Consider the following 25728-nt stretch of genomic DNA (forward strand, 5'->3'; position numbering starts at 1 on the left):
ATCGGGACCGGAATTGACAGATACTCCATGTGTGGGTTTTCCTTTCCTGACGGCAGGACTTCACTCTCCAAGGACTTAGAGAGCATCTGAGCCAGTGACACAAGAGCCCACAGAATATTGCATCAGACCAAAGGACACGCTTTAAAACAGGTGGTGTGGAAGCGCGCCTATGCGCACGGATTCCCTACTTCCATCGCGTACAACGCCACCCAGAAGCTATTGCCTTCCTAACGGAATAACAGAATATCTCTTTGAAGTTAGCCCTGAGGTGCCAGCTTGGAGAAGATACCCTGTGAGGACGGGGTACCATCCTCCGGGATGCAGTTCACACCCTAACTCAATCACCGTTATGTGGTGCTATGCTTCTAATAGGTACAATTCAAGGTTATAGGAACCAAAGAGTGGAAGTAGAATTGGCCCCACTTAACTTTACTGCCAGTGACCCACTTGGAGACTCTTGCTTCCAGTAGCAGCAACTAACACTCTGAGATCTAGAAGTCCGTTCCTAGAGGGGAAACGCTTCCACCCCCTGGTGGTAAGAGCCTTTGTACACCGCCTGTGCCTCTCAGTCACTTCTGGCTCTTTGCGCCAAGGAAAGGAGTCACCGCTCTGGCATGGGTAATTGTCCCCAGTCACAGGAGGAGGCGGACTACAGATAAAACATCATCAAGGCTGAAGAGAAAATTTGACAAATGTAATTTAATTAACAAGCTTGATCTTATGAGAAAATCCCATATTTGTCAAAGAATGCACATTCTAGCACACCCAGAATATTTGTAAAAATTAATGACATGTGAGATCAAAAGAAACCTGTTAGACCAATACCAAAGAGTTGATAGAGATTATATGGATCCAAATATTTTTGATCCAAATCATTTTTTTTTAAAGATTTTATTTATTTATTTGACAGAGAGAGAGACAGCCAGCGAGAGAGGGAGCACAAGCAGGGGGAGTGGGAGAGGAAGAAGCAGGCTCATAGCGGAGGAGCCTGATGTGGGGCTCGATCCCAGAACGCCGGGATCACGCCCTGAGCCGAAGGCAGACGCTTAGCCACTGTGCCACCCAGGCGCCCCTGATCCAAATCATTTTTGATCATGCAGCTTCATTGTCATAGTTTGGGTTCCCTGGGAAGCAGACTCTGAGATAGAAATTAGGGAGTGTTCTTGGGATTAACACCTGTGAAGGAGAGAGGAGGAAGTGGAGAATGAGCAGAGGGAGAGGTTGTGTTTCAGTCCAGTACCGATGAAGACCCCAGGCCAGTATCACTGGGAGCCCTAGAGCTGTCAGCCCTTCAAAGTTGGGGCATGAGGACCAGGCACTTATACTCCTGCACTAAGCCGTCATCGGGTGCAAGCTCCCTTTGGAAGAAGATGTGACCTTGAGCAAGGCAATCCCCAAAGGCCATTTTCTGGCAGCACTGTTAGCAGCTAGGAAGATAAATCTCTTATTCCTAAAGGAGGATCTGCGTAAAGGATTGCATAAATTTTGGTATACATCTCTAATATGTAGGATGTTTATATAGTTTCACCATTCTATTGACACATATGCACGTTATAAAACACAATTAAATAGAGATTTATAAATGGGGGCACCTGGGTGGCTTGGTCGGTTAAGCGTCCCACTCTGGATTTCAGTTCAGGTCTTGATCTCAGGATCATGAGTTCAAACCCCACGTTGGACTACACGCTGGGCTTGGGCCTACTTAAAAAAAAAAAAAAAGAAAGAAAGAAAAGGAATTTGTCAACGATGAGATAACGTTGAAATAAACAATGTTAAAGCATTTTGCTAATAGGTGATGGTTTCGTCCTATTAACTAGTATCATAAGACACAATACACACTTAGGACGAGCTTCATCATGAATGGTAGATTATAAATCAATATTCCTAATAATTTTCTTGATAATTTAGAAGCTTTTTAGTCAGCTTCTTCCTGGATCTGACTAAATAATTCTACCTTGTAATGCGCCTGACAAAAAGCTGTACAGACCTGCCAGCTCTGCAATTTTCTTGTTTTTTCCTTTTGTTTGTATTACTTGCATTATCGTCACCTGTACTTTCTTTCAAGGAGTCTTTTGTGAGGGTTAATTTAGTAAGATTAAATAGTGAAGTCTAAATATTCACTTACCCCAGCATATATAATCCTCAATATTTCTCAACATGCTGACAGCAAATGAAAGAGGGAGGAAGCCACTGTCAACCTCTCTATATGTGGGAGCTTGCCCTCTCCCCACAGGATAATTCATTCCTCATGTATGGCTATCTGGGATGCAACCTGGTGAGGCCAACAGTGTCCATATGTCCATGAAATAGTAATAAAGAATAATTTCTTATTCTTTGGACAAAGATAAGTAGCAATCATTTCTAATATTTTCTGCCTCTACCTCGGTGAGTCATCTTTTACACCTCCTTGGGTAAGGGCCCCCCATTTTGGAGATCTCTGATCTACTGAGCAGAAGGTTAGTGTACTCCAGATTTATCACCACCCTTGTGGTCAGTGCTGAGAGATAGTGTTTGTCTAATTCAAGATATGGCTTCTTGAATTGTTTTTCTTTTCCTTTGTGCCATTGTTGACCACCTTTCCTTCCCATAACGCAAACTTTCTCGAGTGTTTTTGTCTCTCATTAAGTAGGAGTCCATCTGAGGTTCAAGTAGGCCTGTGAGACTACTTCCTACTAAATGTTGATTTAAAGCCCCATTCTCAAGTTCTTATTGGGCGTCTCCATGAACTGCCTACAACAATTCTATGTGAAACATGACAGAAAAATTTATGAGCAATTCAATATCAAGTTGAAAATCACATCACACTGGCACATTTTTTTTTCTTAAAACAAGAAATCCTGTTTAATGAGACTGGATTCTCAGCCTGCCTATGTATCAGAATTACCTATGGTACTGAGAAAAACAAAAACAAACAAATGACAACAAACCGCACTGCTTCTTGGTCCCTACCTGTGATAATTAAAGACCTACAATAACACTGGCTTACTTACTTACACATAATAGGAATTGATTTCTCTCTCACGTAAGAGACTGTTGGAAGGCAGAGTAGCAGCTCTGCTCTAGGAGGTCTTTGGGGATCCAGCTCTTTACAGCCCTCCATTCGGCTATCCCTAAGGCATGACCTTTGTCCTCATGGCCCCGGATAGTGGTTGGACTCCAGCTGTCACATCTGTGTTCCAGGCAGCAAAACGGAGGAGGGGACAAAAAAGAAATGGGCAAAGGAAGCACATCAGGTGACTTCTAAGGGAGGTTCCCCAAAGGTGCCACGTGATGCTTCTATATACCTCCCATTCTCTAGATCTCACTCACATATTTGCAACTGGATGCAAGAGAAGCTGACAAATATATTGTGTATTTTGAGCAGCCTAATGCTCAGCTAAAAAATTGAGAAGTGTATTACTACAGAAGAAGAAAAACATTGGGGGACAGCCAACAGTCTCTGCCAAAATGTACAAATTAACAACTGTCTAGGCCTTGGCAGACTTCAGGAATTCAAGTGCAGTTACGGTTCGGTTGGAGAAGGGTTTGCCCTACCCATCCTAAGGATTTCACATTATGGCTGGAGTTAGCAACTGCTTCCGCTTAGAGAAGGTGGAATAACCGTAAATACAGTAAAAGAGTTAGATCGCATCAGCTCTGCTCATGTCACCTCATTAGATGCATTCAGGCACTCATTCTGCTAGGCTATTTTAAGTTTGGTGAAAGCGAATAAATAAATATTACGATTGCAAGGTCCTGGAATACTTTAGACAAGAATTTTAAAACACCGTTCATCTCTTATGTTCCTCTTTGTTGGAATACTAGAAAAAAATACTGAGATGAACAGACAAGATGAAATCTTTGTAAAATGTTGGTCCCACTGGAGACACAAATCTAGAGAAACTTTCCCTTTACTTTTGACAACTAACTTTTGGTTAGAAAGATACTTAAAGCAATAAACAGAGGACAGAGTTTTTGACTTGAAACCTCTACACAGGTTGAAAACGCTACAGAAAGAGTTTTTGACTTGAAAACAGTACCAGGAGCCACACAACTCTAGGGGGTGCTATTCACATCATTTCTATGTGAATGGCAACCCCTTGGAACAGAGTACGAGTGGTGTCCTTCAGAGTTGTATAATGCTTCTGTCCTACTAGAAAGCAGTGCAACTTAGCTGTTAATCTCAAAATTACAAGCTCACAAGATAAACAGTTGGCATTGATAGTCCCAAGAATAATCAAAGACTCTTCTGTTCTTGCAGAAAGCTGTTTTTGGTCCAGTGAACTTCTTTCCTATTAATCTCATCAATGGCTACCAAGAAGAGTCAGCCAATCTAGTAAGCCTACAATATTTCTGATTTCTAGGTGTCTATTTTAAAGACAAATGTAAGACCCTAGAAATTTCCGGTTCCTAACTGCTGTGGAGTATAATTTGCATACACAATTCTGAAACATCATTAATCAGGGGAGTCTAGGATCCCACACTTTCTCTCTCACACACACCTGTTCTTCCTGGAAGCAAGTAGAGAGCAGCCACAGCTGCACAGGGGCTTTGCTGATTTAAGGAACATAGTCAGTCTTATCTTTAAAGCTGGAGTATTATGGCAAAGCTTCAAGGGTGCTTCTAATATATAGTTCTCGTCAGAGTCGATTACCATTAGAACATAGTTTTAAAATGTCATTCAGAAGCTGTTTAAGAAAAAAAAGAAGACAGGCAGTTTGAAAGTTACCAATCACAACAGCAACAACAAAATAAGCCTTTGAAGCAAGTACATTTTCAAGGATGAAATGGAATATTCTGGACAGGTTTCATCATATTACCCACTGTTGTACGTAGGACCCAAGAAATTTAAATTAGTTTTGCTTCTTTGATAGAAAATAAGAATAACACGGGGCGCCTGGGTGGCACAGCGGTTAAGCGCCTGCCTTCGGCTCAGGGCGTGATCCCAGCGTTCTGGGATCGAGCCCCACATCAGGCTCCTCCGCTATGAGCCTGCTTCTTCCTCTCCCACTCCCCCTGCTTGTGTTCCCTCTTTGCTGCCTGTCTCTATCTCTGTCAAATAAATAAATAAAATCTTAAAAAAAAAAAAAGAAAATAAGAATAACTGAACTCCTATTTCTTCTTCCCATATTATATAGAGACTGTTACTCCTTAACCTTTATTGGGTCACAGACACTTTTGAAAATACGACGTAAGACGCGGTACCTCTTCGAAGCAAGACGCTCACATTCATATTCACAAATGTCAGCAGCAGAGTTTAGGGATTTGGGGCTCACAAAAGCTATTCATAGACACTCTAGTTTCAAAGGCCCAATCTACAGGGTAGTGTAGGGTGAAAATAAGGACTCAAAATAAAATCCACTCAGGGTCTAAAGAGGAAATTGTGTGTGTGTGTGTGTGTGTGTGTGTGCACGAGTGCACACGCCAGTCCTTTAACATTGATTTGAAGATAAATCACTTTACACAGTTACTACTTCCCAAGTTTTTAAAAATTTTTCTTTAATTTCAAGGACCAATTTATATAAAATCCAGCAATATACAATTTAAAAATTATTCTAAACTACAATTCAAGACACACTCTATGGCGTTTTTGTTTTTGATAATGGAAAACTGTATTTGTTCAAGATTGCTCTATCAGATAATTTTGTTTGGGATCACAAGTGAAAATACTGTGAAAATAGTTCATTTCCATCACACTGAAGGACAAGTTGAGCTCATTTGTTTATTTATTTATTTATTGAAAATTTTGAGTTATAATTCACATACCATACAATTCACCCATTTAAAATTATATAACTCAATGGTTTTTGGTAGATTCACAGTGTTATGTAACCATCACTACAATAATTTCAGGACATTTTCATCAACCCGGAAAGAAACCCTGTCCCCGTTTGCAGTCCCTCCCCATCCCCTAGCTCCTAATGTTCCAGCTTTAGGCATCCTCTTTTTTTTTTTTTTTTTAAGATTTTATTTATTTATTTGACAGAGATAGAGACAGCCAGCGAGAGAGGGAACACAAGCAGGGGGAGCGGGAGAGGAAGAAGCAGGCTCATAGCGGAAGAGCCTGATGTGGGGCTCGATCCCATAACGCCGGGATCACGCCCTGAGCCGAAGGCAGGCGCTTAACCGCTGTGCCACCCAGGTGCCCCAGCTTTAGGCATCCTCTGATCTGCTTTCTCTCTCTGTAGATTTGCCTATTTTATTTCACATAAATGTCCATACGATATATGACCCTTTGTGATTGATTTCTTTCACTTAGCATAACATTTTGAAGGTTCATCATATTGTAGTATGTATCTGTACTTTCTTTCTTTTTACGGCCAAATACTCTATTGTATGGCTATTCCACACTTTGTTTATCTATTCATCTGTTGATGGAGATTTAGGTTGTTTCCAATTTGGGGCTATTATGAACAATACTACTAGAGACACTTGTGGACTGGTTTTTGTGTTGACCAGCCCCTCAACTTTTTAACCCCACAAGAAAGTAAAAAGAGAAGAATGCTTATCATGAAACTATACAGAATCTGTTTCGCAGTCATTTCAGACTTTAGACTCAACAATTTCCATACCCAGCATCACAAGGTTCATCATGACAGGGAGACTGGCATCATGACACTATCATAGAAGCAGAGGAGGTTAGATGTTTTCTAAGATCCCTTCTTACATGAAGTCAACAAGTACTACTTTCTGTTACTTCTCCATGCATAGACAAGAATGACAGGTGGTAGACACCCCTAGTCCCGACCGAGTTATCAAGAAACATTACTGAGGCCCTTGCCAGCAGCAAGAACGGCCATGCCCATGTAACTGCCCTGGAGACAGAAGTCATACACCGAGTAGGAGCTGCTAAGCTACTCTGAGTCCCCCATTCTAGGCTGAAGCACTTGAGACCCTCACTACTTCCCGACTGGGTTTTGCCTACAACTTTAGTGCTGTTACGCCTTCAACCCTCTGCCTCTCTTTCTGGTTATTCCTTCCACTCTCCGTGGGTGATGTTCATACTCACTCATAGAGACCCTCCTTGCTGACTCGACCCTGTCAACCACCTCCACTCCCCCCCCCGCCCCGAGACTATAGACTGAACGTCATCATAGCTTTCCCTGCTCAATGAATGGCTCTCTGGACTCAGGGTTTACCAAGCGCTGTGCAAAATGCTCAGGAGGGGCACAGTGACTGTTTGTTGAATAGATAGACTGACCCGTAAGATTTCCTATCAGTGCCACGTGTGTGAGGTGGAGAGGGGTCAAAATGAATGTACGGCTTAGTAGCATTTTTCAGTGATTAATTGTTGACATCTCCAACCATCAAAGCACTTGGAAACCTCAACTTAATTTTGAATCTCTCTCCTTAGCTATTATGGTCTTAACACAAGTTTATTCACCGGGATCAAAATGATTTATCCGATAAAGGCAGACTCAGAGGCATAGAAAGCACATTCCTAAAGATTTGACCCATTAGAATAATCAGACGGAAGACCCAAAGAGAAGGTTGAGCTGACCACTTATTTCTTTTGCTTTATATTTCAGAGCACACTTACTTTGGACCTTTGGATTCAATATCAATGAAATTCCATGAGCATTATCTGATGCTAGCATGGGAGGCATACGCTGGAAGGCTGAATCACAATCTACTGCTAGGGGGTCCTGCTAAGCTTTGCCATTCTTTCAGAGGAGGGTTGCCCAGGGAAGCCAATTTTTTCAGGTAGTCACAGGGCTCCAGCTGCAGAATATCAGGATTCTGCCTGTAATATTTCTGCAACTTCTCTAGCACTGTGGGCAACCCAACTGTGGAGGCGTAGAACATGGGCCCACCCCTGTGCCTTGGCCATCCGTACCCATGTAAATAGATAACATCGACGTGTTCTGGAGCAGCAGCCATCCCCTCTCCCAAGATACGGAATGCTTCATTGATGAGGGAATATAAGCAGCGCTCAAGGATCTCATCCTGGCTAATGATACGTGGCTCAATGTGATAGGTTTCTCTGTACTGTGACAGAAATTCAGAAAGCCAGGGGTCAGGTTTGTGAATCCTACCCAATGGCTTATCATATTGGTACCAACCCTTACCTGTCTTCTGGCCAAATCGTCCTGATTCACAGAGCATATCAGGAATTGGGCAGTATCTCCCGTTGCCTCGCTTTCGGGCAGGCGTCCCTGAAGGCAACTTAGGTCCAGTAAGACCTTGCCCTTGTCGAGATTTCCAACCAATATCCAGTCCAGCAAGATCTGACACTCTGAAAGGTCCCATTTTCAAACCAAACTCTTCCAGCACCTGATCTATCTCCTCTGGCTTACTGCCTTCTTCTAACAAGAAATACGCCTGATTGTAATAAGCCTTCAACATTCGATTGCCAACAAATCCGAAACAGTTACCTACAACTACTCCAATTTTTTTAATCTTTTTCGATAAATTCATAACTGTGGCAATGGTAGTGGGGGAAGAGTACTGGCCGGGAATAATCTCTAACAACTTCATGACATGAGCTGGCGAGAAGAAGTGAGTGCCAATGACCAAGTGAGGACGATCAGTAGAAGAAGCAATCTCATCAATGTCCAGGGCTGAAGTATTGGTGCACAGAAAAGCTTCTGGCTTGCACACAGCTGAGAGTTCAGCAAAGACCTGCTTCTTCAGGTTAATTTCCTCAAATACTGCTTCAATGACTAAATCTACACCACCAAGCTCCTTCATAGATGTAGTTAACCTAGGTTTTGGTCCTAACCAAGGGTGGCTGCTATGCTGCATTTTGGATGCTTCCTTTTCCAAGAGGGAGGATATTATCTTCTCGGCAACCTCTAGCTGCTTCTTGTCCGATTCCACAGCAATCACAGGGATCTTGGCCTTTGCAAGAGAAATGACAATGCCTCGGCCCATTGTTCCCAAGCCTGCAGATAAGAGTGAAGAAGAAAAAGAATGATTCAATAATACCGGGAACTGAAAAATTACTCAGCTAATGGGAGGCTTCTGTGGCAACAGGGCATTTAAAGAGATCAATTCGAGGAATACAAATGGACTGAATATTAGTTAAGATTAGGCACTGTGTTAAGTGCTCCAGAGGATGTGACACTGAGTAATGTTCATGCGCGTGCACACACACGCACACACACGATTAGAATTAATAAACAAGTTCAGCAAGGTTGTATAATACAAGATCTATATACAAAAAATCAATCGTATTTCTATATACTAGCAATGAAAAATCAGAATAGGAAATTAAGAAAACAATTCTACTTATAATAGCATTAAAAAGAATAAAATACTTCAGAATAAACTTAAGAAAGAATTGCAAGACTTATACACTAAAAACCACAAAACGTTGTTGAAGTAAAGAAGACCTAATAAATAGAAGGATATCCCATGTTCATAGATCAGAAGACTTAATATTGTTCATATGGCAATACTACCCAAACTGATCTTCATCTCCAATGCAATCCTTATCAAAAATTCAACTGGTGTTTTACAGAAATTAACAAATTAAATTAAGCTGATCCTAAAATTCATCCATAAATATAAGGAATCAAGAATAACCAAAACAATATTAAAAAAGAAAAACAAAGTTGAAGGATTCACTCTTCCCAATTTAAAAACCTATGACAAAGCTACAGTATTCAAGACAGTGTGGTATAAGGGTAGACCTATAGATCAATGAAACAGAATCGAGAGTCCTGAAATAATCTCATAACTTACAGTCAATTGATTTTTGAGTGCCAAGAGAACCACGACAATTCAATGGGGAAAGAATAGTCGATTTTCAACAAATGATGCTAGGACAACTGGATATCCATATGCAAAAGAATGATGTTGGACTCCTACTTCACACCATATACAAAAATTGATTTAAAATGGATCACAGACTGAGTAAGAGCTAAAACTATAAAACTCATAGAGTAAATCTCTATGATCTTGGATAAGGCAATGATTTCTTATGACACCAAAAGCATAAACAAAAGAAAAAAATAGATAAATTAGACACCATCAGAAATAAAAAATTTTTGTGTTTCAAAGGACACCATAAAGAAGAGTAAAAAGAACCCACAGAATCATGTATCTAATAAGGGACTCGTGTCAAAATATATAAACAATTCTTACAACTCACAATAAAAATACAATTTAATTTTAACATTTGTCCGAAGAAAATACACAAATAGCTAAGAAGCATATGAAAGATGCATCATTAATCATGAAGGAAATGCAAATCAAAACCACCATGGGCAACCACTTCACACCCACTTGGAGAGATATCATTAAAAAGAGAGACGATAACAAGTTCTGGTGAGGATGGAGAGAAATTGCAACCCTGATGCATTGCTGGAAGATTGTAAAATGGTGCAGCTGTGAAAAACAATTTGGAAGTTCTTCAAAATGCTAAACACGGAATTACCATATGACCCAGCAATTCTACTCCTAGGTAAGCAGGTAGGCAGGTAGGTGTGTATATATACATCCCCAAGAGAATTGTAGACATATGTCCACACAAAACTTTTACATAAATGTTCGTAGCAGCACTATTCAAAATAGCCAAAGAGTAGAAAGAAGCTGAATGTCCATCAACTGATGAATGGATAAACAAAATGTAACCCTACAGTGGAATATCATTCAGCTCTTCAAAGGAAAGAAGTACTGACATTAATAAAGAATGAAGTCCTATATAACATGGGTGAACCTTAAAAACATTATGCTACACTAAAGAAGTTGGACACAAAAGGCCACATATTATATGACTCTGTTTATATGAATTGTCCAGAATAGGCAAATCCATGGAGAGAAAAAGTAGATTAGTGGTTGCCAGGGGCAGGGGAAAGGGCAATGAGGAATGACTGCTGATGGGTACAGGGTTTCTTTTTAGGGGGATGAAAATGTCCTACAATTGATTGTGACAGGAAGCATGGGTGGCTCAGTCAGTTAAGCATCTACCTTTGGCTCGGGTTATCATCTCAGGGTCCTGGGATTGAGTCTCCGTGCTCAGTGAGGAGTCTGCTTCTCCTTCTCCTTCTGCCTGCCCCCTCCCTGCTCGTGCTCTCTTTCTCTCTCATATAAAAAAAATTAACTCTTTAAAAATTTTTAAAAATAAAAAGAACAAAGTGGATTGTGGCAACGGTTGCACAACTTTGGAATATCTAAAAACTACTGAAGTGTATTCTTTTTTTGGTGACATTGTTACAATGCACTTCAGTTTTTTTTTTGAATTGTGGTAAAATACACATAACACAAAATTTACCATCATAACTATCATCTTCAGGTGTGCAGTTTAGCGGCACCTGTGTATTGACATGATTGTGAAACCAGCACCACCATCCATCTCTGTAACGCTTTTCATCTTGCAAAGCTGAAACTGCATACCCATTGAAAAATAACCCGTCCTCCTCCTCCCTCCCCCAACCCACAGCAACCACCATTCTACCTTCTATCTCTATGATTCTGACTTCTCTGCCTACCTCATCTAAGTGGAATCATACAGCACTTGTTGTTTTGTGACTAGCTTATTTCACTTAGCAGAATATCCTTAAGGTCCATCCATGTGGAGGCATACATATATGTCAGAATTTCTTATTTTTTAAGGCTGAATAATATCCCATTGCATTTATGCCACATTTTGTTTATCTATTCATCTGTCAATGGCCAGTTGAGTTGCTTCCACTTCGAGGCTATTATGAATAATACTGCTATGAACATCAGTGTACAAATATCTGTTTGAGTCCCTGCTTTCAATTCTTTTGGGTATATACCCGGAAGTGGAATTACTGGATCATATAGTAATTCTATTTTTAATTTTCTGACAAATTGCCACACTATTTTCCATAGAAGTTACACCATTTTACATTGAACGGTGAATGTTATGGTGTATGAGTTACACCTCAATAAAGTTACTATAAAAAATATGAGTATCGACCCTCAGTGAGCCTATACGCTAGAGGTGGGAAGAAGAAAAGTTGACAAATATCCATTCTATAAGGTAAAGGACGTGGTGTGAGAGTTCAAATTTCCTTGATGAGTCAAAGGAAAGAGATTATCTTTGGTTGGATGAATCAAGAAAAGCTTCAAGATAAAGGTATTTGTAGAAATATCTGAAGAAAGATCATATTGAAATGGGTGATATTGGGGAAGTTGAGTCAACCAGACTGGGGAAGGGAAAAGGAGAGTAATACTTTAAGCAAAGGCAAGAAGAACAGAAAAAGTAGACAAATTATTTGATGGCACAGATGTCACTGTTCCTTCCCCAGACCATTCCATTTTTCTTCTAGGCACATAGAAGACTATTCTGGATCCTTTCTGTCCTGATAGGGCCTGTGACTAATTCTGGTCAATGAAATGGGAAAGTAGGGTGGTGTGGGATCACGACTGGCCCGCAGAATCTCCCACAAGGCCCTGCATTACTACCAGGATGTTTATGCAGACAACAGCTGTGAGGCCTTGGAGGAGACCCTGGAGCAGGCGTTGGCAAACTACGGTCTGGGCGCCAGGTCCATCCCTCTGCCTATTTTTGTACTGCCTGTGAGCTGAGAATGGTTTTGCATTTCAAATAGTTGAAAAAAAAAACCAAAAGAAGAACAATACTTTGTGACACATGCAAATTATGTCGAATTCAAATTTCAGTCTCATAAATTAAGTTTTATTAGAACACAACCACACTAATTTGTTTCCATACTATCTATGGCTGTTTTTGTGTGCAGAGTTGAGGAGCTGCAAAAGAGATCATGTGGCCCAGAAAGCCTAAAATATTTACTATCTGGCCCTTTAAAAAAAAGTTTCCTGACCCCTGCTCAGGAGAATGGCAGAGCCATTAGTTAGAAAAAACCTTGTCCTAGAATGGCCTTATAGAGCAAGCAGGAAATAAATCTTTATTGTGTTAAACCACTGAGATTGCTATCTGTTTCAGCCCCGGGTGGTTATCTGTTACGTAATCAATCCATTGTGGAGGAAACCATTTTGTGAAAACTATTTGTATATTACTCTTCTGCACTTCTCATTGACTAGCTTTGGGGGTTGGTTTGTTTTGTTTAGTTTTTTGGGGATTGGTTTTGAATACAGAATGTTATCAGTCATCAGAAATCCTTATTTCTCTGGAATACATTTAATTTTTAAATTGTATTAACTTATTTAATTTAATACATCTATTATTTTAAAACATTTAATTTTCCAAAATTAATAAACATTTGCATTTCACTCCGTAGCAAGAAGGCTGGATAGCTCTCACTGCTATAGCAACTTGTATCCGAAACTTTAGCCTTGGTAAGTAGGAGGTAGATCATGGGGTTAAAATCCTGGCCTCCTGGCTTTCGGTCCCAAGCTTCACATAAAATTTCTTTTTTTTTAAAGATTGTTATTTATTTATTTGACAGAGAGAGAGACAGCCAGCGAGAGAGGGAACATAGCAGGGGAGTGGGAGAGGAAGAAGCAGGCTCCCAGCGGAGGAGCCCGATGTGGGACTCGATCCCGGAACGCCGGGATCACGCCCTGAGCCAAAGGCAGACGTTTAACGACTGCGCTACCCAGGCGCCCCTCACATAAAATTTCTAACACTATAGGAATTATAATCAGAGACGATGAGGACTAATAAGATGCAATGTGAAAGTACTTTGTTAAAGTGTCAAGTAAGGTAGGTGATATCTCAGAACTGACCACAGAGCAGTGAAGGAAAGGCCCCTGTGAAGGTCAAGTACAGCTCCTCAGTGCTCACCTTGCAGAGCAGATCTGCTCAATGACCTATGGGGCTACAAATCACCTTAGAACCCAAATCATAAAGTGGACCAGACTAATGCTTCTTGCAAGCGTCCTAGCCATAACTTTAGATTTTCTTTAGCTCTATAAACTGACACATTTCATTTAATCACTAAAATAAAAACATACATGAAAACACAATATATATTTATTTCAAAAAATTCTTAGCTCTGGGGTGCCAAGGTGGCTCAGCCAATTGAGCAGCTGACTCTTGGTTTTGGCTTTGGTCATGATCTCAGGGCTCTGGGATCCTTGCACAGTGGGGAGTCTGCTTGAAGGTTCTCTCTCCCTCTTCCTCTGCCCCTCCCTCTGCTCACATGCTCTCTCTCTCTCCCTCTCTCTCTCACTCAAATAAATAAATAAATCATAAAAAAATAAATAGTTCTTAGCTCCTAATTTCTCTTCTCACAAATCTGTGGTCTCAAAGATTTCAAAAAAGGGGGGGAGGGGCTGAAAAATCAAGCTTTTCACCATGGGTAATTATGTTTCCAAAGGTACATATTATATTTATACTGAATTTAGTTTCCTAATTTTTCCTTATTAAACACATGGAGGGGCAAGGGGTCCTGCTTCCCTAACAACTCATTGCCTTTAACTGCCATGGAATTAATTCTGGTCAAGAACCTCTTCTATTGGGGCGCCTGGGTGGCTCAGTCGTTAAGTGTCTGCTTTAGGCTCAGGTCATGATCCCAGTGTTCTGGGATCGAGCCCCACATCGGGCTCCCTGCTCAGTGGGAAGCCTGCTTCTCCCTCTCCCACTCCCCCTGCTTGTGTTCCCTCTCTCACTGGCTGTCTCTATCTCTGTTGAATAAATAAATAAAATCTTAAAAAAAAAAAAAAACTACAAACTTTAAGACGTTTCATGCCAGACACGAATCTGAAATCTTTTTTAAAAGGCTCACAACAAGGGAATAGGGAAACTCTCAAACAATGGGTGATGAACACAATACTGATAAATTTCACCTGTGCTGTTATATTACATCAATTATTCTTGGCTTGAAGGAATATAGAGAAGAAACAGGATAAGCGCACAACAACTAGAAACAAATATTGGTGTTGCTGAAAAAAGCACAAAAAAGAAATACTCATAGTTCTGTCACACTCTCTATTCACCTTCTTTAAAAATCACAAGTGAGTGGGGGGATGGAGTAACTGGGTGACAGGCATTAAGGAGGGCATGTGATGGAATGAGCACTGGGTGTTATATGCAACTGATGAATCACTGAGCTCTACCTCTGAAACTAATAATACACTATATGTTAATTAGTTGAATTTAAATAAAATAAAATTAAAAAAATTACAAGTGAACAGAGTCAATGCTGGAAAGAGCACAGTGTGACTGACACAGTAGACTGAGAAGATGTAGAGTTGGCTCTTTCCCTCTAAATTGGGTTGGTGCTGGACAGCTGGGTGAGGGTTAAGAAAGTTGACACTTTTAGTTAACTATGGACCTCCTCCCTCAGAAGACTATACATAAGCTGACACATATAACATTTTGGTTACCATTTCAGGGGGGTTAAAATCCACCAAAGACCATTCTTGGGTCAAGCCTAAGAACAAGGGAAGCTTAGGAAAGTAGCCCAAAGAAGCCAATCAGAGGGCTAGCTTCTGAGGAAAGAAGACATTTTTTTGGAAAAATTCCAGAGGGAAAGTAAGGAGGTCACTGTTTCAGGGTGCAGACAGATTTGAGGATAGTGGTGTCGAATGAGAAGTGAATGAATCCAGGGACCAGAAAGACAGAGCCTTCATTCCAAATACCTAGCTACCAGAGTGACAGACCATACTTTGAAATGTGGTACAAATAATAATCATTGCTGGGAAATACAGGAGTGAGAGATTCATGAAGGGAAGAAGAGGCGATGAGTTAAAAAAAAAAAAAAAAAAAAAAAAAAGTACCTAGAGTCTTAAGTCAGACAGACCTAGCGTCAGATCCTCACACCGCTTGCATTTAGCTCACTGGTGAGGAGGCTGTTGTCTCTAGGCCTCACATGTAAAATGAAGATAATTCACGGGCTGGGGTGGAAAATACGTTAGCCACACAAGAAACGTGTTTAGTATAGAGCCTGGTACCTGGTGGCCCTAAGCAAATGGCAGCACTTTGTATGTGTAGGTTTGGAGAATGACTTTAACCCCACCATGTTCTTACCGACAACGCCAACTGAGGAGATGTGCTGTGCCACTGCTGTTTTCCAGGACGCTCCTGAGGGAGTTGACCACTTTCTGACATTCCTCTCTGCAAAGAAGACATATTGCAGGGCTCTAGCCTGCCCTGATTTCTGAAGGTACGTAAACAGCTCCTCCTCCTTCTTAAGGCCCACTTCATAGGGATACTGGACGGCAGCCTGGACTGCACGGACACACGTCTCCTGAGAAAGGCACCCGGGATGCTGCTTCCGCATCTTCAGAAAGGCTTCACTGAAAATGCTGTCCATGTTGGGCAAGCTCTGAACTGGCTTGTTGCAGAGTCTACGGGATTCCAGAGATTGATCTGGAAGGAAGAAGAAAGAAAATCGGATCTTTGGAAATGTTACTTATACAAAGGGAATATGAGTATGTAATAATAATAATGAACAACAACCTGTTCAAATTCAAAGTACAAAATTAAATACTATTCATCAAGACATTTAACATAACACTAACATCAAAATATCTGAGGCACCTTAGTCTGGTAAGATAGAATTTAACATATTCAACGCAATTTTCAAGTTACCTCACGTAGGCATAAAAGTTTCATTTTCCTTCTGTTCCAAAGCCAAGATGGTGCTATAATAGATTAAATAACTCTCAGTGAGTTTAAGGAAAATATTTCTGAGTTAATAATATTTTAGATTCAGGGGCGCCTGGGTGGCTCAGTTGTTAAGCATCTGCCTTTGGCTCAGGGCGTGATCCCGGTGTTCTGGGATCGAGCCCCGCATCAGGCTCCTCCACTGGGAGCCTGCTTCTCCCTCTCCCACTCCCCCTGCTTGTGTTCCCTCTCTTGCTGGCTGTCTCTCTCTCTGTCAAATAAATAAATAAAATCTTAAAAAAAAAGAATATTTTAGATTCAAAATAATCTCAACTCCATTCCTAATAGTAACAAACACTTAAAAAGACCTAGAAAAGAAGGCAGTGTTATATTGGTACAAGGGGAGACATACAAATCAGTGGAAGAGAACTGAGAGTTTAGATATAAATCCTGACAATTACAGCCAACTGATTTTCAGCACAGGTGCCAAAACAATTCAATGAAAGGAGAGTTTTTTCAATAAAGGGTGCTGAGATAACTGGAAAGATATATGCAGGAAGAAAGAAAGAGAGAAAGAGAGAAAGAGAGAAAGAGAGAAAGAAAGAAAGAAAGAAAGAAAGAAAGAAAGAAAGAAAGAAAGAAAGAAAGAAAGAAAGAAAAGAAAGAAAGAAAGAAAGAAAGAAAAGAAAGAAAGAAAAATTGATTAGATCCTTACCTAGAACAATATATAAAAATTAACTCAGGGGCGCCTGGGTGGCACAGCGGTTAAGCGTCTGCCTTCAGCTCAGGGCGTGATCCCAGCGTTATGGGATCGAGCCCCACATCAGGCTCCTCTGCTATGAGCCTGCTTCTTCCTCTCCCACTCCCCCTGCTTGTGTTCCCTCTCTCACTGGCTGTCTCTATCTCTGTCAAATAAATAAATAAAATCTTTAAAAAAAAATTAACTCAAAGTGAATCATAAATCTAAATTGAAGAGCTGAAACTATAAAAATTTCTAGAAGAAAACATAGGGAAAATCTTCAGGACCTTGGGTTAGGCCAAGGATTCTTAGCATGATTCATGAAAGAAAAAAAAAATCAATAAACTGGACATCATCAAAATTCAAGACTTTGTACTTCAAAGGATACCATTAAGAAAATGAAATGATACACCATAAACTGGAAGAAAATATTTGTATGGTAGGCAGAGTAACGCTGCATGCCCCCAATGTGTATTTCCTAATCCCTAGAACCTATGAGTATATAATTTTACATGGCAAAGAGACTCTACAGATATGATTAAAAGTAAAGAACTTGAGATGTAGAGATTATCCTTTATTGTCTAGATGTTCCCAACCTAATCATATGAGTCCTTAAAAGAGGAGACCCTTTCCCAGCTATGGTGAAAGACACATTGATAATGAAGGAGGGTCAGAGAGACGCAATATGGGGAAGATTCGACCTGTTGGTGATGATTTGGCTTGACGATGGAGGAAGGGGGCCAAGAATCAAGGAACTCAGTGGCCTCTGGGCCATTCCCTCAACTTACAACCAGCAAGAACATGAGGACCTTGGTCCTGTAACACAAGATACTGAATTGTGCCAACAGCCTGAGTGAGCAGGAAACAGACTCTCACCTAGAGCCTCCAAAAGGGGTATGGCTGCAGACACGTCCATTTTAGGTCAGTGAGACCTGCCCAGCAGATTTCTGCCCTATAGATCCGTCAGATAATAAATTCATGTCGTTTAAACTGCTAAGCTTCCAGTAATTTGCTACCAAAGCAATAGAAAAGCAATACAATTTGTAAATTAAATATCTAGTGAAGTATGTGTATCCAGAGTATAGAAAGAATTCTTGTGACTCAATAGTTACAAGGCAAACAACTCAGTTTTTTAAATGGGCAAAAACTTGAGTGGCTATTTATTTCACCACAGGATATATGAACAGCTAATACATATGTGAAAAGGTGTTCAACAGCATTAGTCATTAAGGAAATGCAAATAAAAACCACAGTGATTAAAAAAAAGAAAGAAAACCATAGTGAATGTGGTAGGTTGTCTCTAAGTAATGGGGTGTCGTTTCTGAGATTAAATCACAAAAAGACTCTGGCTTCATCTTGTTCCCCCTCTCTTGCTCTCTCACTCATTCATTCTGATGGAAGCCAGCCGCCATGTGTGAGCCACGCTTTGGTGAAGCCCATGTGGCAAAGAACTGAAGGAGACCTTCAGCCAACAGCCAGCGAGGAGCTAAGGCCCTCAGTCCAACAGACCATATGGAACTGAATCCAACTAACAACCACTTGAGTGAACGTGGAAGCAGATCCTCCCCCAGTCAAGCCTTGAGGTGGAAGAGCCACAGACAATACCTTGAATGCAATCTTGCGTGAAATCCTAAACCGGAGAACCTAGCTCACCACACCTACATTCCTGACCCACAGAGACTGCCAGGTAAAAATGTTTGCTTTTAAGCAGTTAAATTTTGGGGTAATTCTGTTATGTAGCTAGAGATAACTAAGACAGACCCACTAAAATGACTGTTATCGAAAAGACATCAATACCAGGTGTTGGTGAGGATGTGGAGTAACTGGAATCCTCAGCCACTCTTTGTGAAAATCTAGAACAGGACAGTACATCTACTTTGGAAAACATTTGGGCAGTTCCTTAAAAAGATCAGCTTATTGTTCGACCCAGCAACTTCACTCCAAGGAATCTACCTAAGAGAAATGAAAACATACGTCCCCATAAACCTTGCATACAAATATCCGTAACAGTATTATTCATACTAGCTCATCAACTGATGAAGGGATAAAGAAAATGTGGGAGAGCTATGCAGTGGAATACTGTTCAGAAATTAAAATACTATCAGCAAATTACTGATACATGCTGCAATTCAGTTGAACCTCAAAAATATTATGCAAACTGAAAGAAGCCAGATCAAAAGATTACATATGATACGATGCTGTTCGTGGTAAATGTCCAGAAAAGGAAAATCTGTAGAGAAAGAAAGATCAGTGTTTGCCTAAGGCTGGGGGTGGAAGTGGGATAGGCTGTAAAAAAACGAGGGAAATTTTGGGGGTGGTGACAAGTCCTAAAACTGACTCATGGGGATAGCTGTGCAACTCTGTACAGTGAATTACACCTCATTAAAGCTATTTTTTAAAATACTTAGAAATGAATTTATCAAGAAATGTACAAGACGTTTAAGAAGAAGATAACTATACCATTTTATTGAAGAACATATAAAGACTTTAATAGAGACTCCATGTTCCTGGATATAAACATTTCATAACATAAAAATATAAACATTTTCCATATATATTATATATGAATTTCTAATCAGAACCCTTGTGGTTCTATATTTTTAAAAAAAATTACTCAACAGGGTGTCTGGTTGGCCCAGTCAGTAGAGCATGTGATTCTTGATCTCAGGGTCGTAAGTTTGAACCCCACATCGGGTGTGGAGCCTACTTAAAAAAAATAATAATAAAAGTAAAAATAACTTAACGGAATGATTTTTTTTCAACAGAATGATGATTCTGAAGTTTGCATCAAAGGATAAATGTGTATGAGAAGCATTATCAAATAGGATGTGATGTTGAACTTTCTTCAGAACATATTTATATAAAATTCCTAAAAATTTATGTCCTGGTGTAATGTTACCAGTCATAATTTTAAGATGTATGTCACAGAAATAACCAAATTCTCTCGCCAATTGCAATATAACAAACTCTTGTCAATTGCATTACAATAAATGCATTAGCAGATCTTCAAATAAAAAGAATAAATGTGTAACAAATCTTATTGCCAAAACTGTTGTCTAAAACACTGCCAGAAACTGTTTTTTTTTAAATGCTACCATCTCTTCTAGAATACACCATCACATCAAATATGCACGCTTTGGCTAATTAGACAGAAAACCTACCAGAGGTTATGAAGCAGTTTCAATATAAAAAGGCATATGAACATGAACCCGTCTGGCATTGGTGTATTACTATGTGTGCAAGGGAGACTGTCTAAGGTTTGGGTTTAATCACGTACACGTGTAAATTTATCTTTGAGGCACTGCATAATCTCAAACGTTTTTAACCTAGAAGGCAACAATACCTCCTTAATGCCTGATGACTAAGTAGAATCGAAAATAATGGATTTTTATTTATTTTTTAAAGATTTTATTTATTTGACAGAGAGAAAGAGGGAGAGACAGAGCACAAGCAGGGGGAGCAGCAGGCAGAGGGAGATGCAGGCTCCCCACTGAGCAGGGAGCCTGATGCGGGCCTTGAACCCAGGACCCTGGAATCATGACCTGAGCTGAAGGCAGATGCTTAACCAATTGAGCCACCCAGGCATCCCCAATAATGGATTTTTAAATTAATGCTTTCCCATATGGTGTTGAGAACAGGAAAGTTGGGGAAGACGGTGGTTAGACATGTGGTCCCTATCTGCCTGGCTATTCTTGGAATGACATGAACTCTACCCAACAGGTTTCTAATGACTTGCTCAGTTATCCAGTGTGTTAGTCTGATCCTCAATTTCTAGGAAGGCAAGTTCAGCTGAGAAGAATGAAGACCTTTCCAGGGCCTATAGCGGATTTAATTTCCTGGTGGCCCAAAAGGCAGACAAGAGTGGTCAGTGTGGGGAGGAGGACAGAGGGACAAGTACGTGGAGGATGAAGTGCATGAGGAAAGGGGACTGAGCCGCCAGTGCTGCGGGCACTGGGGCAGTCTGTGCTGGGGACAGGGCATATCTTAGAGCTGAATCTCTGCCCCTGTGACACCACCAGAATTCGCATCTGATTGGGACAGATTCTCAACACCATAGTACACATCAGAGTTATCCGCGGAATTTAAAAAGTTCAGATGCCCGTGTCCCGCTGCAGACCCAGCTAGGAATATTTAAGGGTGGGGCCTACGCATGAGTATTTTTAAAACTTCAACACTTGATTTTGAGGTATAGCTTCTGGAAAGTGTAAGAGCAGAGCATTAGGTCAGCCCCTGGGTCGAGGACAGCTGCAGCTCCCGGCAAACTTTGCCCTGGGCCAGGCACTGAAAAGGAAAGAAAGAAAAAAAAAAAAAACAGAGAGAAAAGAAAAAAAGAAAAGCCTGCTTAATGGTGTGCCGTAATTCCTGCAGTAATTATGGCTGATCAGCGTAACGCTGTTATCCTGGGGATGCTCAGAACCTCTCTGACTGCAGAGGGGCGTTCTGGGAACTACCCGCCGCCCCTGTCCGGACTCGTCTAGGGCCAAGTTGAGCACACCCACTGGAGAGCCATGGATCCGGGCGCAAGGACAGACGCTTTTTCCCTGCTCAATTTTCTACCTCTTTCCTGCTGCAGTTATAAAGGATGCTATTACCTTACAAATTCGTTCTATTAGAACAAAACATACTCAGATCCCCTTTGGGTACGGTGTTTTCAACGTGTGTTTCTTATACGCTTGGTTGTTTAAAATTAACTCAGCGGCACCTACATAATAAGAGAGGCAGCTACAGGCAAGTCAGCACCAGCATTTGCTGCCCAGGAAAATGGGGAGAAGAGGAGCTAATTCGTGATCCGAATATGTTTATAATTGAATTCTTTCCTTGACTCATTCACATTTTTTTTCTTAATTCTTTGAGGTATTGTAAAGCAGACAAATATTCAAGTTTTGATTTTAAAAAAAGGGGGGGAATCACCCTCCTAAAGGAAGAAAAGGAGGGGATTATTTTCCCTCTTTCTGGTAGCCTGACGGGAAGAGATTTTCTCTGCCTAGTTTTTAAACCGCAACATGCAATTGACAGAAATGGTTACCTAAGACAGAGACGGTCTCTTCTCCAATTTGGGTAAACAGTAAGTAAGCTGTGTTTGTCACAGCTCTGCAAAGGACAAACAGGACAACCGTACTTTTTCAGTCTTGCAGGAGGTCACCCACAGAACTCAGGTCTTACAAAAAAGGGCAGCTCAATTTAGACATGTGCTTAGGCCGTCTCTGTGAGGCAGGGTCACTCAGTTCTTGTGAAACGTGTCTATAAAGGTCCACAGAGAGCAAAGATAAATTACAAAAAGCGAAAGATAAAATGGAGAGAAAGACGAGAATACCATTAAGATTTGTTTAAAGTCACAGAATCAAAATCAACACACAGACCAAAGTCTGTAGGCAGAATTAGAATCGCTAAAAATGGCTACCATGGTGCTGTAACAGTAACAGAACTAGGGTTCAGTACGGGGACAAAAACAGCATCGGGTTCCTGAGTGGAGGCCCCCAGCTGGATGTCTCCTGTGCCCATCTCTGAAAAACAGCACCCACTTTCAGCTTCATGCCAGAAACACGCATGTGGGAATGGGGAGTTCTTACTCAGTTCGGGAATAAGCAGGCTGCGGGCCAAATGCAGGTGCAAATAAACAGCATTTTACAGGACCCTCTCCTCCCAGCTTAGCCAAAGCAATCTGGTTTAGCCAAGGAATTCTGAATTGCTCTGCTAAATCCACTGCACTGCAGTAGTCTGAGAAGCCCCATATAACAAGTGCATTAAGATGCATGACGCTAATTAACTTTCACAGTCAACTCTGCTCTCCAGCATTTATGTTAAATTGTAAAGAAATGTGCAGCTACTTCCCAAATCATATATATATATGATTCATATATATAGATTCATATATATATATATGAAAATGTAAATATATATATTTTTATGGGGGGCTTGAACTCACGACCCTGAAACCAAGACTGAAGCTGAGATCAAGAGTCAGATGCTCAACCGACTGGACCACCCAGATGCCCTCCAAGTCATATTTTTAGATACATGCTAACCTCCTGTAATCTTCCACCCATAACTGGTTCCAAACTGCTGATTGCAACATTGACCATTGGAAATTCCCTTCCTTCTCTCCTTTCCTATGGAATGTGGAAACTAAATAAGCTCCTTAATCTTTTCCTTGTGTGTGTGTGTGTGTGTGTGTGTGTGTGTGTGTGTGTGTATAAAAATGTTATTATTTTGTTATCTTGTTATTATTTTTAAGTCAACATTTCAGCTGAAGAAGTTGATCGGGGGTTGGGGGTAAGGGTGGGAGGGTGGGATGCAGGATTGGGGTAGGAATAGGCTTAATTAAAGGAATATTTTCACAAATGGGAAAGGAGAACTCAATAATTTTACAGGTATTTGAAAAATCGAAGTATAGGGGCACCTGGGTGGCTCAGTTGGTTAGGCGGCTGACTCTTGATTTCAGCTCAGGCCACGTTGGGCTCTGTGCTCGGTGGGGAGTCTGCTTGAGGATCTTCTCTCCCTCTCCCTTGGCCCCTTCCCCCCCAACTCACTCGCTCTAAAATAAATAAATAAATTCTTTTAAAAATTTTGAGGTATAATTCATATACCATAAAGGCACCATTTTAAAGTTTACAATTCAGTGGTTTTTAATATACTCACAAATACCTAGTATAAAATGTAAATGTATATTTATAAAAGATTTTTGTGGAGTCTCTCCTTCAAGTCAATCCATCATTTTTGTTCTGCCGAATAACCACATACTCATAGCTATATTGAAAAGCAAATAAAGACCAAAAAGAAGAAGGAGGAGGAGAAGGAGGAGAAGAAGGGGAGGGAAAGCCTGGAACAAAAAGAAAGAAAAAGCACAAGACCTTCAATGAAAATAAAAGATAAAATAGATAAGTCTCTCTATGCTATGCATTTTGTAAGATAATAAATGGCAAATATACATACGATTCTATGAGATAGTCCTTTGTTGATTTGCACTATTTCTCTACCTTGTATCTCTGACATTTACCTATTACAAAGGAGCATCAAGGAATCATAGGATTCCAAATAGTGGAACTCATTTTAACAGCAACAACAGGGGCGCCTGAATGGCTCGGTCAGTTAAGCGTCTGACTCTTGATTTCAGCTCAGGTCATGATCTCAGGGTCGTAAGACCCAGCCCCTGGTTAGGCTCTGTGCTGGGAGTGGAGCTTGCTTGAGACTCTCTCTCTCTCTCTCTGCCTCTGCCCCCCCCCCCAGCTCATGTGTTCTCGCTCTCTTTCTCTCTCTCTCTAAAAAAAAATAAATAAATAAAACCAAACAGTAAAATTCCCAGAGTTTCCCATGGGGATTCTAAGACTTAACCTCCATAAGAGACATAGTGGAACTGCCCAGGGTGTCGCAAAAACAAAAAAGGAGCCCAACCACTGGAGCCTGTTGGGTCTCAGAACAGGGTTTGAAATCAAAACTAATTTTACTGAATCTTTTCCTTTTATTGATCAAGTCCAAAAAGCTGATTTGCTAAGGTCTATAGAAGGTCAAGACTATAATCCAGGTCTCCCGACTTCCTGTCCGGAGCCCAGATCTCTACAGACTGCACCTTTTCCACACCGGCCAGACATCTTATTTTCCTTTGGGTAAATTCAATGACTCAGATAAACTTTTTTTTTTTTTTTTTTTTACGGATTTATATATTTATTTTAGAGAGAAAGAGAGGGCGCACGTGAGCATGCATGCAGGGGGACAGGCGGGGTGGGGGGAGAGAGAAAGAAGCAGACTCCCAACTGAGTGCAGAGCCCTACTTTGGGACTCTTGATCACACAACCCTGAGATCATGAACCGAGCCGAAATCAAGAATCGGATGCTTAACCGACTGAGACACCTAGGCGCCCCAAGATAAACATAAAAAAAAAATCAAGTGTCTTCATTACCTACCGCCCAATACAACCACTAATAAAAATTTGTTAGTTTATTTCCTTATGCAAATATGCATATGAAGACATACACACAAAATTGTGCATTTTCCTATCTGGCTGTTTTCTACAATATTACATGTAAGCATTTCCCCAAGTTCTTCAACTTTCTTTAGAAAATGGAAGTTTTAATGGCTGAATGGGATTGCTTCATTGTGATCCACCATCTTTTATGTAACTAATCCCCTAAAATTAGGTTTTTGAGTTGGTTTCCAATATTTTACAATGATAAAGCTTCAGTAGTATCACTGTACACAAATCTCTGTATATTTCTGTGATACTTTATGATAAATTCCTAATAGAAATATACAGAATCAAAAGATATGAGCAAGTTTCAATACATAATTGCCCAACTGCCCTCTAAGTGAGATGTTCTACAAGCAGTATAGTTAAGAGCTTGTTTACGCTCAATCTCACCCTATTATTTTTCTTCTCCAATTTGCTTGGCAAAAATTAGTATCTTCCAATTCACTTATGATTTTTCATTAACCATCAAGTTTCAAAAGCATTTAAGAATTAAGTATATACTTACTATACTACTCGGCAATTCTATTCTTAAGTATTTACTCAAGAGAAAGGGAAATGTGTCTACACAGACTTGTGTACAGGTCCAAAGTGAAAACAAC

At 40.5% G+C, this 25728-nt stretch overlaps 1 protein-coding gene and 1 long non-coding RNA gene across 4 annotated transcripts in view; both read right to left on the minus strand.

Annotated features, from left to right (window-relative positions):
• Nucleotides 1-859: 859 nt before the first annotated feature.
• LOC130542684 (uncharacterized) lies at nt 860-5001 on the minus strand. Its single transcript, XR_008957393.1, has 3 exons — nt 2995-5001; nt 1593-1698; nt 860-1176 (listed from the first exon to the last, which is right to left on the minus strand). It is a non-coding gene; the product is annotated as an uncharacterized LOC130542684 (long non-coding RNA).
• A 695-nt stretch (nt 5002-5696) lies between these two features.
• EHHADH (enoyl-CoA hydratase and 3-hydroxyacyl CoA dehydrogenase) overlaps nt 5697-25728 on the minus strand; it is a 45902-nt gene continuing 25870 nt past the window's right edge. For all 3 annotated transcript variants that reach the window (XM_026497346.4, XM_044383571.3, XM_048214990.2), the window contains 2 exons: nt 15845-16186; nt 5697-8864 (listed from right to left, as the gene is read on the minus strand). In XM_026497346.4, coding sequence (XP_026353131.1) covers nt 7603-8864; nt 15845-16186 — 1604 coding nt within the window. In that variant the 3' untranslated portion in view covers nt 5697-7602. The remainder of the gene's footprint in view (nt 8865-15844; nt 16187-25728) is intronic.

This window comes from Ursus arctos, unplaced genomic scaffold (genome assembly GCF_023065955.2).
Source record: "Ursus arctos isolate Adak ecotype North America unplaced genomic scaffold, UrsArc2.0 scaffold_4, whole genome shotgun sequence".
NCBI lineage: Eukaryota > Metazoa > Chordata > Mammalia > Carnivora > Ursidae > Ursus > Ursus arctos.